Below are 16619 nucleotides of genomic sequence, written 5' to 3' on the forward strand. Positions count from 1 at the left end.
GTCTTCTGTTTGTAAAGTAAAAGTAAAAGTATATTACAGTGGAACCTCTACATACGATCTTAATTCGTTCCATAAACTGCTTCGTATGTTAAAACAATCGTATGTTGGAGCAAATATTCCCATAAGAATACACTGTAATTTGTATAATTCGTTCCACACCCCAAAAACCTATATTAACTCCTTAATGAATTACTACATATAATTACACATAACAATAACATAACTGCATAAAATAAAAAAAGCATGTAAAAAAAGATAATTATAAATAAATAATAAATAAAAAATGTGTTTTATTGTCACTTTACCTTAGAGACAGGCCAACGCAGTTGTAGGATTTGCTACGCCAGGAGGAGACGGACGATCGGCGAGAAGATAGACATGGTGTTAACATGTTCTTTATATGAATACTCTCTCTCTCTCTCTCTCTCTCTCTCTCTCTCTCTCTCTCTCTCTCTCTCTCTCTCTCTCTTGTTCTTCTTCACTGTTAGTATTAGAGACGTCTATTAATTTTTTTCTGAGAGAGAGAGAGAGAGAGAGAGAGAGAGAGAGAGAGAGAGAGAGAGAGAGAGAGAGAGATATTAAACAAAAATGTGTTGTGTACATATGATTTTTAACAGCGTCAACGAGTTGAAAGACAATTGGATGTAACTAAAAAAACAATATCAGCGAATCTGAATTCCTTTATTAACTAAAACAAATATTGATACAAACACACTCGTGTGCATATGCGCAAACACACACACACGCAGGAGGAGACACGATCGGCGAGGAGGTAGAGATGGTGACTGCGATAAGGTACCGTAACTTACACTACGGAAACTTTAATCTAACTTAGCTTATTTTTTTTTTTTTTTTTACATTTCTTTTTCTTTCAATTTTTAATTTTCATCACTTTGAGTGACGAGTTACGGTATGTTATCGCAGTCACCATCTCTACCTCCTCCCCTACCGTCTGTCTCTTACTGCATAGCAATTCTTGCACCTGTGTGTGTGTGTGTTTGTGCATACGCACACGAGTGTGTTTGTATCAATATTTGTTTTAGTTAACAAAGGAATTCAGATTAGCTGTTATTACTTTCTCAGTTACATTTAATTGTTTTTCAACTCGTTGACGCTGTTAAAAATCATATATATTGTAAACACATTTTTGTTTAATTTCTCTCTCTCTCTCTCTCTCTCTCTCTCTCTCTCTCTCTCTCTCTCTCTCTCTCTCTCTCTCTCTCTCTCTCTCTCTCTCTCTCTCATTAATGCTATGTTTAGAGAGAAACAGAAAAAGAGAGAAGACTTTTTTAAAAGAGCTTGTTAATGCTATCTTGGTTTTCTTTGCTTCACTTTTTTCTTTCTTTCTGTTCATCACGCTGGCCCTTCTCACAAATGATCGTTGCCAACAATCTCTTTGTCCTTTATCCCTATCAACAAAAGGCGTTCTATCTCTTCCAGGGAATTGCTACGATGTCTTGTAATAATGGTGATCCCCTAAGATGATTTATCTGCTTTAATGGCTGCCTTCTGCTTGATGATCGTTGAGATCATAGGCCTATTCCGGCCATATTGCTTAGCCATATCACTCACATACACACTGCTCTCATGTTTTTTTACAATTTCTTGCTTCAATTATAATGAAAGAACTGCCTTCTCCCTTTTCTCACTACTACCTGTACTGAAACTTAGCTTCTTAGGCACCATGATTATGGGTAAAATCAAAATGGAAATGTGAGAAAAGGAAGAAAATAAGCACTGTTAATAACAGACCAAACAGAGGACAACCACACGATACACACAAGAACAGAGAACAGAGCACTCGACGCTCAATGGCGTCCCTCTTACGTGCTGCCATCTACCGGCGTAAACAAGATCTACATCGTATGTTGGAGCATTACTTCGGGTGTCGAGACAGAAATTTGGTCAAATTTTACTTCGTATGTTGGAAAATTTGTATGTTAGGACAATCGTATGTAGAGGATCCACTTTGGAAAGGTAGAATTAATTATATTTCTAATGGTGAATATAACTCACCACCTCGCTTATTTATTTATTTATTTATTTGTCTATTTATTCATTTATTTTTCCTCAAACTGAAAACCTCATTGGGAGACTAGAATTATATAAGTAGCGTTGACTATAGTCTAAACTTTAACTTGTAATGATATCGTTAGTTTTATACACAAAGCGACATAAGCAAGAAATAAGTAATAACACTTAAATTATACCCTAAATCCATAAATTTTTATCATTACACTATAGCGTTATGCAAGGTCTACAGAATACCAGGTCTACACATCAGCGACCCAAAATTTTCCATCTACTGCGCAGACCACCCATGTGGAGATTAATGACGTCCCACCAAACCATGCTCTGATTTACCAGCCTTTGTTTTCCAGTATCTACAGTTAGTTTACAAAGAAGCTGGTGTTACTGTTCGGTGCGAAGCTGTTTCGCTTCTCAATTAACTATTTGTTGAGTCCCATTTGCTGAGTGCTTGAATATATTACTGTTGGTTAAAATGCCCCGCTACTGTGCTTTGTACGGGTGGTCTTCTAATAAAGCTAAAATAGATGAAGGAGTAACTCTTCACAGCTTTCCCAAGCACGTGGAAACTAGGAAGCTATGGATAAATTCATGAAAAAGGAAGGACCCTTTCAACCCTAATAATGCAATCATGTGTAGTTTACATTTTGAACCTGATGCATTTGAAAGAAACCTGAAATAGGAATTACTTGGAGAGCCAATGTCAAAAAAACAAAGACGATTAAAGGAAGGATCAATTCCAACATTATCATTACCTCTATCACCAGGTAAGGTTCAAAACTGAAATACATTGTTGGTCGATATGTATTAGATTATAGATATGAAAACTAACAATATTTGTTTAATAAACGCATAAACACTCGATCAAATTACTCATTTTGACAAATATATGGCAATGTATCTATGTATCTTTTGTTTTAAAGTGGAGTAGATATTGTAAATGATAAAAGTGAATGCTACTTTTGTTATGTCTATCACTTTCAAAGAAGCAAGTGGACAAGATACTGTTTCACTATGAAGCCTTATTTATAATGAATTATTCCAACCATGGGTCAGTGATTGATTTATTAATTTCTGATTAATGGTAATTTTTAGCATTACGTCTCTATATTTTCACAGAACAATCCCTATCGAGTAATAGAGAAAAACGCACTGAGAAACGTGGACAGAAACGCCTTGTTGCAGAAATCCTTGAAGATTATGCACGAGGTGTGCCATCTTCGAGTGAAGAGGAATGTCAACACCAAATGGAGAGCATTAGCGGCCAGTTAATTTATATTAAACTACAATTGAAAGCAGAAAGAGAACAGAGGGAAGAGGAAAGGGCAAGGTGGGAACAAGAAAGGGCAAGGTGGAAGAGAAAACATGCAAGTTGGGTTTTAGAAAGGGAAAAGTGGGCAAGAGAAAGGGTAAAGTTGGAGCTAGAAAGGGAATCGTATGGCAATGAAAAGTTAAACTCGGAGCGAGAAAGGACAAAACTGGGTGGAAGAGAGAATTGCATTATATAAAAAACATTGAAAACACTTATTCCTTAGCAACTGAAAGGAGATGATATTAGTACAGCTTTAATTTTACGAAGCCTGAGCCCAAAAACTTTTAGATATTTAAGGCAAAGTTGTAAATTTCCCTTTCCCTCCTTTTCTACATTAAATAGATGGGTTAATAGATTGGATATCGAACCAGAAGTTTTAAAGCCCGTTATTAAGTTATTAAAGCACATATCTGAATTGATGACTCTTTCTGAGCGCGTTTGTATATTATCATTTGACAAATGTAGCATTGCCAAAGAATGGAGTTTTGATAAAGGTACAGATACTCTTTATGCTCCAAAAAGCAAAGTCCAATGTGCTATGATAATAGGTCTTGTGAGTTCATGGAGGCAAATTATCTATTACGATTTTGATGCAGATATGACAAAACCACTCCTTTTTTATATTGTCATTGAGATAGAGTCAGCAGGTTTTCCAGTAGTGGCTATAGTTAACGACCTGTGTCCTACAAACGTTAGGTTTTGGAAATTTTTAGGTATAAGTATGGAGAATTCAACGTTTGAGAATCCAGTATCACCCGATCGTGTAAGTTGTGTCTTTGCTGATGCTCCTCATCTCATGAAACTCATAAGAAACAATTTCCTTGACCATGGCTTTCAGTTAAGTGACGGTGATTTTGTCCATAGCGGTTTGGTAAGAGAACTTATAAAGAGAAGCAAAAGCGATTTGAAAACAGCATATAAGCTTACTGAGAAACATAGAAATGTAAGTGGCCTTCGGCGCATGAATGGGAAATTACCTGTACAACTGATATCAGAAACAACTGCGAAATCTCTTAAATATTTTAGTAGGAACATTTACCATGTTCTATTCTCGAGTTCTCTATGACTCAAGGATGTCCAGAAATGCCTATGGGTTGGGCTTAGGAAATCAGAATAAAATTATCAAATGCATGACACAGACAGTAAAATCAATGAAGGTAAATGGAAGTAAAAGTCTTTACCCATCCCAAAAAGGAGTGACAGTTTCTTGCAAATCTTTCCCCAAATCGTTAGAGATGGTAAAAAATAAATCCAATATATCATATATATTGACATACAGACTGAATCAAGATGGACTGGAACATTTCTTTGCTTTCTTGCAACAAAAGGGAGCCTGTTATCAGCACCCAACTTCAGTTGCCATTAAATATTGCATTAAATTTCATCTTTTAGGGAAGGACAGTTATCTCATGGGGTCGAAATGTAATACAGAAACCAAAAAAAAAGTAGATAACTTAACAGCTGGAACCTTTTCTTTTCTTGGTAATATAATTTCCTCTCAAGATAAAGACAACGAATCGCTACAACGTGAGCTAAGTCTCACCGCGATGATATTTTGTTTGCCGGATGTATGTGACGGTGAAGAAAAAGATAATGATGTTACAGAAAGTGTAGGGGAAGTTGTTAACGAATTTTGTTCGTTATCAGACATTCTTTAAAATAAGAATATTAAATGGGGAAACAACTTCCGCAAGGAGAATGGTCAGTAAAGTTAAAAGGTTGTAAAGTGTAATGATCAGGATTTTTTAAGTTTAAGTTTATTTATGCAACCATATTTGTATAGATTTTTCTAAATGTAGTTTTTAGTAAATGTTTAGTGTAGAATAATGATTTTTTTTCATGTATGCATGCACGTTACTTATTTGTATATTTACTCACTGGATATAAAGAATTTTATTTTATTTTTTTTGTTTTTTGTTTCCTGATGTGCATTTTTTTTTTTTTTTAAACCTTCTCATAAGAAGTATTTAACATGAAATCCAGGCATCAAAATATCTTGAAATATTATATTTTCTGAAATAGTATTGTTATTCTTAACTGGATAAGAAAGAATAGTGAACTTTTGCAAAATAAGTTCTGACTGAAAGGTGTTCTTTCGCCCGCCAGTGGTGCTTACTGACGTCACAAAACTTAACGCCCTTTAACGTTTACTCCTCTAATCCCTACTCATCTCCAATTTACCTGCACATGGTTTGACCTGGTACTCTATAGACCTCGGTGTTATGCTTAAACGGTTCATATAGACGCCCTCTTTCCCAGTTTGAATCCTTCTATCTAGACTACAGTGGTCTCACTGACTCTCGCAGAGTCACGTTGACTACTGGATTCGTGCTACAGTAGCATATTTAATTTTTGTTCCTAAGTATTATTTTAGCATGAAATGTTTCTTTAACGATTTATCATTATTCAATGGTGAAATTATCCATAACAAGTTATCAACGTCGTCTCATACATACACATGTTTACGAAATAAAATACAAGATTTAATACTAAGTGGCAACTTAATTTAAGACCAACGCTTGTCCGAAGCAAAAGTAAAAAAGTATCACCAGTTTTGCTACATAATGTACAACCTTCCTTCCAGTGAACGAAGTCCTAACTGTTTTTAAGGCATAGAAGAGATCAACATCTATCATAATGAGTTTGGTGTAATCTTTGAATATCTTGAGTTCAATTATGTTTTACTACCACTAGCAAATAAATGAAAGAGACAAATAAAATTCCCAATTCAGTCATGAAATGCTTTTACATGATTGTAGAAAAAAAAATCATACACAATAATGCCGTCGAAAGCTTTATCTTAATTTACTTTACATTGAGGGTTGTTTTCCGAGCCATATCTCACACGAAGAAAAAAAAAACCCTTCACCCTGAACGACATTTAAGATTTGTTTGTTTGCATACATTCATAAGTATTTAGACTGGAGTATAAGTCAAATCCATGGTATTATAACTTTTCGTTGTTAGAAAAGTTTTCAACTTTTTCTTGAAAGCCTAATGTCCATTTCTTCGGATCTAGTAGGAAGCTCTAGAACCTATAATAGAGATGCAACTTGCCTCCAATAACTTGAAAATATCTTTAACTATTCTCGTGTTGGCACGATTTGTTGGGTGCAAGATGTGTACCAATTCTCTTAGATATTTTAGGCGTGTGATTCTGATAACATTGCACATATATTAAAATATAGTTTACCTTTACTAGGCAGTTAAAGTAGTCCAATCAGTATAGAGGTAATACTTCCTAGGCGTGATAAACTTAAAATCAATTTTTCTTCTCTATCCATCATGTTCTATAAGGGGCATTTGGGGTAGGTTGTAATACAGTAGACAAAGTTACAGTAATTACTCTTGATAATAACACAGTTATTCATGAGTTTCTAATTCGGCGTCAATGACCTTCGATGTCAGGATGCCAGAGAACTTCAAATCAATCAATCATGAGTTTCTAAAAAAACATTTACTCAGTATTTCTTTACAAAAGCAATGTATCCAAGGTGATATACAGTGATTCTCACTACGTTATCTATTTGAGTACGGAGCAGTGATACATCTACAGTAGGTCACGAACTCTACTAGATATCAGGAAAGAGTAATCACTAATGTTTATTTGGATATCTCCAAGGTTTCTTAAATTGTTTTGCTTTTCTATCATCATAAACTCGGTTTCATTTTCATTTAGTTTTCTTTGTATAATTGTCATCCATTCTCTAACACTAGTAAGAATGCTATTTAAATTTTCACCTTAACCATCCATGTGATTTATGGAGAAGTAAAATTGTGTATCATCTGCAAATAGCTTGAACTTCACTCTATGTCTTTATAACACTTTTGATGGGCCAATAGTAAAGATTCAATAATATATTGGGCCTAGTTCATGTTCGGCGTCAATGACTTTCATTGTCAGGATGCCAGAGAACTTCATATCAATCAAGTTCATGAAATGTGTAAAAGTACCAAAGCCATCCATAGTAGTTTCTGTCAACCAAGTAGTCATTTAGGTACTCAGAACCTTAATTTTCAATACGAATGTATCATATATCATTAAGTAGCAGTTCATGCATAAGGAGCACAAGGCGTAATACAAGGGAGACTCACTTGAGCCATCGTTTGTTTAAGGTTTCTACCGTGGAGACATATTTAGTGATACCTGCTTTGACGCCGCATTCATACTCCATTTACAACACTGCTGATTTTAGAAGACAGGGGATTCTTGGAAGATCGAATATCATTAGAGGCGGTGCTCCTGGACATAATCTTTTACATTTAAACTACGTCCTTGAAAATCCTTCAAAATTCAGTGTTGAGCTTCGTCGTCATCTGTCTCTCACTTCATTGAGACTTATAAAGCTAAGGCCTGTATTATCTTACGAGTTTCTGTAAATTAATATGAAATTGTGGACCGTGAGTATATTATGAATATTGTAGAATATTGTAAATAATTACTATTATTCTTAGATATAGTTTTTGTTGTTTGCTGGCTCTTATTTCCCTTCGCTGTTACTGATTTACTATTTTCTATGCTGAATTAATTAATAGGGGAGTAAGACATTAAAGTGGATTTTACATAATCTACATTTTGATATAGATGACCGTAACACGTATTAGTCCACTGGGTAAGGATATCTTTTATATTTGTCATTAAAACATTTCATTTCTTATACACCTTGAAGTCGTCCAATAAAATGTTTCAATTGACTTGAGTCACTAATGCATCACTTGTTCTTCTAACTACAGAGCAAGAGGAGTTCGGCACAATTTCAAGAAATTTATATTTAGTCATATCTCACTGAAGCACTATTTTGTTTCGCCATTTAAAACTTCGCTTTCAATTATCAGTAGTTGGATTTTACCAGTATGGAAGGCGAAATTGACCGATTGAGTGATCTGTTTATATAACTTGGCGTCCCCACGACAGTGTTCATCTCGTCACTAACCTATAGTGTCATTACACTGTGTAATGAAATGTAAAGGAATTTGGAGGAAATCTTTGCAAACAAAATATTTTCGGTCCGTATTTTTTTTTCTTTGTTTTTGGTTGTATCCTTAACCTTCGATAAACAATTGCAAAGAAAAAGTGGACGAAAAGATTGTCTTATCAATGCATTAGTATTAAGACTCTCTCTCTCTCTCTCTCTCTCTCTCTCTCTCTCTCTCTCTCTCTCTCTCTCTCTCTCTCTCTCTCTCTCTCTCTCTCCACATATCTAACCGTGTCTTGTTATGATATCAGTATATACAATAGGGCAATTAATTTACTCCTGCTCTCTCTCTCTCTCTCTCTCTCTCTCTCTCTCTCTCTCTCTCTCTCTCTCTCTCTCTCTCTCTCTCTTTGGATTCAAGAAATAAAAACAAGGATTTTATCGAAAAATGCGAAATTCCAGGTTTCAAGTTAATCAAGAAGGATTGCCTTACCAAAAATGGTAGAGGGGATATGCTCTATGTTAAATATCACCTAAACCCAATACAAATCAAATTAGAGAGTGAATATGAAGTGACAGGTACAAATATTTACACCACAGAATATATACAGTAATATACAGTCGACCACATCAATCACATGAACAGGACGTAGAGTTGTACATACTACTTGGACAGGAAGTGAATGATAAGGCAGTTGTACTAATAGGAGTCTTCAATGCAATAATAAACTGGGACACATGAATTCTACATCATAAACAGAGGGACACAGGCTACTCGACTTTGTGGTGGCCTGTTGGTAACGTTCTTGCCTGGTGATCGCCTGAATCAGGTTCGAGTCCCGTTCAAACTCATTCCGTTAGTTCCTTTGGTCAATGCAACCTTACCATCCTTGTGAGCTAAGAATGGGGGGTTTGGGGGAGCCTATATGTCTATCTCCTGGGTCATCAGCAGCCATTGTTTGGCCCTCCCTGGTCTTAACTTGGGTTGAGAGGGGAATTGGGTGTTGATCATATATATATATATATATATATATATATATATATATATATATATATATATATATATATATATATATTATATATATATATATATATATATATATATATATATATATATATATATATATATATATATATATATATATATATATATATATATAATATGGTCAGTCTCCAGGGCGTTGTCCTGCTTGGTAGGGCAATGTTACTGTCCCTTGCCTCTGTCATTCATGAGCGGCCTTCAAACTTTTAGATAAATTCCTCTGTGACGGAAATGGTCTTTTTAGTGAGCTAACACGCCCTTAAGGCCGACATCCGTCTTAGACTGTAGATTGAGAGGATTAATTCTTTCTCTGATCAAAGGATTTAGATTGTGCATAAGTACTCACACATCAATTATGCGTTTTGTCTAGAAACTCTTAGTCAGCTGGAGTTTTACGTGATCCTATTCAATAGTTAACCGTCGTGAATCTCCTATAGAGGAATAGTTAGAATTTATGTTTACTGGTTTTCTTCTCATTTATATAAGTACAGCAATAACAGATTGTTAGTTTCAACTAGTCTTTTGATTTATAAAAGTCTAACACAGATGACAGGAACAATAAACACAAGAACACTGTTTAAATCTCGATCAGTTTGGTGGGAGTAGTTAGATTGATTTTTTATGGGAAGAGTGAAGGCTTGCAGGTTGAGCTCTGGCCCCAGTCTCAGTCTTCTCTGAACCACCTATTAAGACTTTTCGTGGCCACCAGCCAAAGACTTCTCCTGGTATAAAAACAATGTCATCTTCCTTTACAGTTCACGTGGGAGGGACATCAGAGTGGGCGGAATCCATCCACCAAGAGATCAGTGGGGTGAAGCTGTTAGGCCCGCCTTGAAAGTTCTTCATTGGCCAGGAAGATCCAAGGGGTGATCGGTCCTAGAAGTAGAGTGTACTGGGTAATTTATGCTAAGGGTGAGAGTGGAGAGATAGAAAGGGTGCGGGGATGCAGGTGTTAAAGATGTTTAGAAATGAAGAAATCATTAACACAGGTGCGTAGTCTCTACAAATCTGGTAAGGGCTTAACAATAGAGCGCTGTTAATTTTCATGGTTGTCGAAGAGTTACAACTGTTTTAACAAGAGGCTTACAATAGACGCTGGTCAACAATGGGGTCACAGGTCAACGTCTTAAGATGTGAGGTGTATGGAATGCATGTGCTAAAACGTGGACAGGCTGAGTATGGGGTAAATTTTCCTTGGGAACTCAAGTTTTGGGAGCATTTAACAATAGAATTTATTCCACTATGGAGTATTTTAGAGGTCAAGGGTCAGCATTTAGCCATATGTAGCGAGAATCCTCTGGGGATCATACGGCTGGGCAAGGCAAGGAGTAAGGTGTGTTGGACGGGGAGCATAAAATTAATGGTTGTAAATGTTGATATAAGGTAGGTATAAGATTTTGTTGCTCATGTTGATTGAAAGTAAAATGCTTAAATTGCTTATATTAAGAATATCCAGGTAGGTTTTAAAAAATAATATTGAATTTATACGAGCACCAAACGTAAAGGGTTTAATACAATTAATTTTCTAAAGGACTAATTAGATATAAACTTATTGTGAATAATTGCTGAAATACATTTCAAATTTTTCGAGTTTTTGTTCATTTCCCTCATATTCTCAGGGGAAAAAAATGGTAAAATTTTCGAAATCTTTGATGGATCTTGGACATCCTTCATCACTTTGTCGATAAACCAATTGGGGGAAACAACATACTAGATACTGTGTTAACAACAAAAGAAAATTTAGTATTCATTGTCTCAATAGGCGAAAATATTGCCGATTGTGATCACAGAATAGTTACTTTCCTTACTTTACTTTGATGACTGCTTTTCTGGTCCCATACAGCAGGGCATCCTTACTCTCTACTGGACCTCCACTATCGTTTTACCTTGTTCGTTCTGAGTATTTAGCGTTTCATATCACATATTGTTCATTTACTGTTAAATGATCACTGTTATACGACACATGGAATGAGAAGGTCTTCACTTTCGTCTTAAAAGCCTTAATGTCTTCAATCATTCGGATGTCTCTCGGGAACTTATTATAAAGTCTCAGGGCCACATATTTAAAGGCGCTGGAGCCTACAGTAGACATACATCTAGGTTCCAATAGTTTGAAACCATCTGTAACTATTCTCGTGTCGACACGATTTGTTGGCTGCACAATATGTAGCAATTCTCTCAAGTATTTTGGACACCCAATTCTGATAACTTGGTGAGTTATTGTCTATATTTTAAATTCAATTCTTGCTTTAATCGGCAGCTAGTGTAAATCAATTAGTATAGGGGTGATCCTTTTTCACGGTGGAACACCTTTTATCAGTCTTGCTCCTCTGTTTATTATGTTTTGTAATTTCTTAAGTTCCACTTTTGGTAGATTGTAATAGACAGAGTTGCAGTAGTCAATCCTGGTTATAACACAGTTTATCACAGAATTTTCATCCAGGTACTTTTTTATAAATGCAATATTTCTTAGATAATAACCAGCAGTTTTTACTACAATATTTATTTGTACATTCAGAGACAGGTTACAATCAAGAAATACACCTAGATCACGAACTTTACTAGATATCGGCACTGAGTTATTATATATGTTCATTTGAATATCACCCAAGCTTCTCAAGCTGTTTCTCTTACCCACCAACATGATCTCAGTTTTGTTCTCATTTAATTTTAGTTATTTATGGTCAGTAAGACATTCGTGCATTTGATGACTTTATTTGAGGTACATGCAACGAATGTTTGAAGGTGAAAAGTAAATGTACGTAATTATACACTTTTAATGGTTATAAAATAAAATAGGCTACCATACCTGTGATAGGCCATCCTGCTACATACATATATAAACATATAAATATGACCTTCCTGCGGCATGCATGGATATGGGATATGCACTGTCATATATATTAATCTATGTATGTACACTGATGTGTGCTTATATTTACTGCCAGACCTGAATAAAATTACTCATTGTGAGAACTGTAAAATGTGCCCATGATTGGCCTATCCCAATGTGTGACTCTCCTCTGGCTGCTACGTTGCCCGCAATTTAAATAAAACATAATGCCCCATCTGGGCTTATAATAATGATGCACCGTCTTATACTATTACTTTAGAATAAATCAAGATAATATTCCTAAAATCATTGTAGTATAAAGTTCCGGTAGCTGAGGCTTCCCTCGCGAATCTGTTTATATCCCTGTTTACCTTTTGTGTCCCTAGGTGGCACACATGCCGCTTGCCCGCCAGATTTGACGTGTCCTAACTCATTATTCCACATCCCCCCCAGTTTTTCAGCTGAGAAGCACTTATTCTGTGACATAGTCCTTCAGGTATTCATGGGGTCGTCTGCATCTGTGTGGTCTGGTGTTGCCTTGAGAGGGTGTTGTGCTTTGTGTTATGGGTGAATTTGGGCCGGGTTTTTCTCTGGTTGGTGACTCGGTTGGCTTGCATTTTGAAGCGTCGGGGATGGACTTGATTATGGTGGGTGACCTGACAGGTGTCTGATCTTCGGCTTTAAGTGGTGTCTCCGTGGGGTTCCCTTCTTGCTGTGTGCCTGGTGGTGTGGGTGTTTTGTGTGGTGTACGACGGTTGCCCTGCACGGGAGTTATGTGCTCTCTATCGGGTGCATGTGTCTGTGCAGAGCTGGCGAGAGTGGGTGGTCCAACCTTTGATAGTTCTTACATATGGCGAAGGAATTGGCGATTGCGCAGTTTTGCTCGCCCGGACCCATCTACTTTGACTAAGTATTGGTTATGTTGTCTTGTTTCCCCGACGATACCTGTTCTGTCCCATCGCCCTCTGGCATTGTTTGCCTGATTCTGCAGCAGGACCCAGTCTCCTGGTTTCAGAGGTGGCAGCTGCCAGGTGTTGGGTGTCAGTTTGTCTACCTGCTTGGCGAATCGGTAGCGTAGGGCTTCCTCTTGGCGTTCCCATGTGTCCCGCCATATTAGGTGGACTGCTTGATTGGAGAAAACCTGCGTCCTAGGTGCCACAGGTGGCAGATCCTTGAGGTTTTTCCGAATATGATCTGGGATGGTGACATGCCGGTTTCCTGGTCTGGTGTGTTCCTGTATTGGAGTAGGCCTGCTGCTACAGCCTCAGTATCTAGGCTGCCGTACGTATCGGTGTGTGATGTCAGGAGGCGTTTCATGAACTTGACTGCTGCCTCCGCCTGCCCATTTGACTGGGAGAGGTACGCAGATAAGAGACGGTGTCTGAGTCCCCAGCGCTGTAGTTAGGCTCTGGGTCTCCTTTGCAGAGAATTCAGGTCCCCCGGCGGTGTTTAGTTCCTGAGGCACTCCGAAGATAGTGAAGTAGTGCAGGATAGCTTTGCTGAAACCCCTGGCTCCTGCACCCGATGTCACAATGTAGGGCTAACCGCTGAATTCGTCGATGATGACCAGGTAGCCAGTGTATTTCATTTCAAAGAAATCTGCTGCAATGGCCTTACATAGCTGGGTTGGGACGCTTGGTTGTGAGGGTGACATCCCCCAACATGCTTGGCAACTGTTCCTTGTGTTTTTGATGTCCTTGGTGAGTCCTGGCCAAAACACGGAACCCTGAGCTCTGTTTTGCATTTTGTTGGTTCCTTGGTGGGCCCCGTGTTGGGCTCTCAATATCTCACCCTGTAGTGCGGAGGGTATCAGGACTCTTTTATCCCTCATGAAGACGCTATCCACTGTCGACAGCCTGTCCTGATACGGCCAATATGGTTGTAGCTCTTCAGTTAGTTCGTATCTTGTAGATGGAAACCCGTTTTCAATGAACGGTATCAGACTTTGCAAGCAGGGGTCCACAGCGGTGCTTCCTTTGACTCTTCCCCATGTCACAGCTCCAATTGACTCCGCTATCGACCGTACCACTGCTATCACAGCAGCTTCCGTGTCGTCTAGGTGGTTGGGTGTCGAGCGAATGACATTTAAAGCCGTTATCACCTCCGATGTGTTTGGCTGTGTATTGGGTGAAGGGTTCCTTGATCAGGTGTCTGCTGCGGGTATGTCTTTTCCTGGCACATATGAGTCGGTATCTTCACCTTAGTGTTCGCTGCTTGAGTCGGATGAGCCTTGGGTTCGTGATGGTGTCTAGTTCTTTGTCCCTTAGAATTTTCACGAGTGGCTTGTGGTCCGTTACTATTATCAAGGCTTTGCACCCCATGGTGAAGAATCGGCTGTCCTCGAGTGCCCATGCTACGGTCAGTGCTTCCCCCCCAATTGGTGCATACCACTTTTCTGCGTCCTTGAGAAATCGCGATCCTGCTAGGAGGGGTCTTCCAGCCATCTGGGCAACATCCTGGTGTGAGGGCCTCGCATATACAGTGGGGGGTCTTCCAGCCATCTGGGCAACATCCTGGTGTGAGGGCCTCGCATATACAGTGTTTCTGACGCAGCCAATACCCGATACCGACTTTTGACCAGTCTGGGTTAAGGCATGTTGGCTTGTTTGGGTTGGATATCTCGACCCCCTTCTTGATTTCGCGTATAATTGCTGCCTTCGACCTCTCGAATGCGTTCTCGAGTTCTGGGCCCCACTGGAAGCGTACCTTTGGGCTGAGTAGGGGCCTGAACGGTTCCATTAAGTCAGTTGCTCTGCCATAGTGTGATACCTGGTTTACTAGTCCAAACCATGCCCGAATGTCTGTGATGTTCTTTGGTCTTGGGAACGTTGCAATTGCATTCAGGTATTTTAGTAAGGGTTTTACATCCGTTTCTCCAACATGGAATCCTGCAAAGTCCACCTCCGTAGATGAGAATTGGAACTTGGCTGGGTTGAGAATGACGCCGCTCCTTCCAACGAGTTCCAAGTAATTTATGATGCGCCACCAGTGTTCCTGTAAGTTTGAGTCCCACAGCAGGATGTCATCCACGCATTTTGTCTTTTTTGGGACTTCCGCAATAATTGCATCATATCATTGTGTGTACGCGTCCTGCGATGCGAGAAACCCCATGGGTGTGCGATGGTAGCGGAATCGTCCCTGCTCAGTGAGGAAAGTTGTCTTGTATCTGTTCTCTTCGCGGATATCAATGGAGTGAAATCCGTTCCATGTGTCAGTGACCATTTTGTATACAATGGGAGGTACTGCTCTAGCTTGCTTTATGGGTGGGATGGTGTGATGTGTTTCTCGAACGCAATGTCGATTTAGGGGCTGTAAGTCCACAGTGCGGCATGGTGTGTCATCTGGTTTTTGTGTGAGAACCATATTGTTTAGCCAGGTCACTGGTATCTTGGGTGGCACGGGTTTAATCACACCCAGTGTTACGCCTCTTTCCAGTTGGTCTGCCACCTCTTTTTACCAGTGTACCGGTATGTTTGGGGGTTCCTTTGTCACTGTTGGTTCTGCCTGAGGGTCGATGATCCATATCTTCATGGGTGGTCTGGTCATTACTGGCAGTGGCTGGTGTGGACACGTGTTGAAGGTTGACGATGCATATTGTTCCAGGAGCCACGTTTTCATATTTTCAGTGAACCCTGCTGACGGTTTGAACGACAGGTTGGCTGGTTGCCGGGGAGGGTGAGTGCAGCGTTAGCATCCGCACTCTACGAGTGAGTTTTTGCTGTGGAACTTCCCTTGGTTTATGCATACTGCGACCCTGCCTGTGGCACCAATCCTAGGGAAATCATGGTCGATGATGCCAAGCTTCGTCATAGCTATTCGGCTGATGTAAAACTTGTTGTCGGTGTCCGTGACATGCACCGTGGCAGTTGTTGTGATGTGCACTCCTTGCTCATTCTTGCCTGATAGTATGAGGTGTATGGAGCTGAGCACATTGATTTCATGGTTGTTTGCTGCAAAGATGCATCTGTTAGCTACTTTGAGGTGTTGCTGTTGTAGACCCATATTCAGTAAGATTAGCAGCCCCATCACGCTCGTCTGAGCCCCAGAGTCCGCGACCGCCATAATGGATGAGGATTTGTTTGCCTTTTTTTTGTTGTAAGCAGCAGGGTTCACTGATATGCAAATGGGTATCATTGGGTGAGGTAAAACTTCGTTTGAGGAGTTCATCCCTGGCGCGTATACTCTGTTGTTGTCTGCTTCTGTGTCCTCTTCTTGCGTGCGATAGAATAACACCCCTGCTTCAGTACCTGCCGATAATTGCCGCGGCTTCCGTTGCCGTTGAACATTTTCCCTCCAGCATACTAGGCAGGACTTGAACTCCTTCACTTTGCCTCTCACTTTTCCGAGCTTTGGAGTGAGGCGTCCACACTGGCAACGAAACCGATGTCTTGAGGTGTCTTGTTCATTGCCCTTTTACGGTGTGATTGAGGGGGTGTGTTCGTTGTCATTTTCGCTTGTTTCCTGTACCCGCTGGCTGATGCTAATGGG

General features: G+C 39.2%; 1 protein-coding gene across 1 annotated transcript; it reads right to left on the reverse strand.

Moving 5' to 3' along the window:
• Positions 1-13395: 13395 nt before the first annotated feature.
• LOC137649412 (uncharacterized) lies at positions 13396-15749 on the reverse strand. Its single transcript, XM_068382399.1, has 4 exons — positions 15597-15749; positions 14331-15125; positions 13677-14247; positions 13396-13646 (listed from the first exon to the last, which is right to left on the reverse strand). The coding sequence occupies exons 1-4, from the start codon at positions 15747-15749 to the stop codon at positions 13396-13398; spliced, it is 1770 nt and encodes a 589-aa protein (XP_068238500.1).
• Positions 15750-16619: the final 870 nt, after the last annotated feature.

This window comes from Palaemon carinicauda, chromosome 11 (assembly GCF_036898095.1).
Source record: "Palaemon carinicauda isolate YSFRI2023 chromosome 11, ASM3689809v2, whole genome shotgun sequence".
In the NCBI taxonomy this organism is placed as follows: domain Eukaryota; kingdom Metazoa; phylum Arthropoda; class Malacostraca; order Decapoda; family Palaemonidae; genus Palaemon; species Palaemon carinicauda.

Coding starts and splice junctions, on each gene's coding strand:
- LOC137649412 (XM_068382399.1), bottom strand. CDS start 15,749: ATGAAAACGTGGCTCCTGGAACAATATGCATCGTCAACCTTCAACACG. Junction 15,126..15,596: donor AGGAACCCCCAAACATACCG/GTACACTGGTAA, acceptor TCAAACTTACAG/GAACACTGGTGGCGCATCAT. Junction 13,647..13,676: donor CATCATCGACGAATTCAGCG/GTTAGCCCTACA, acceptor CATCGGGTGCAG/GAGCCAGGGGTTTCAGCAAA.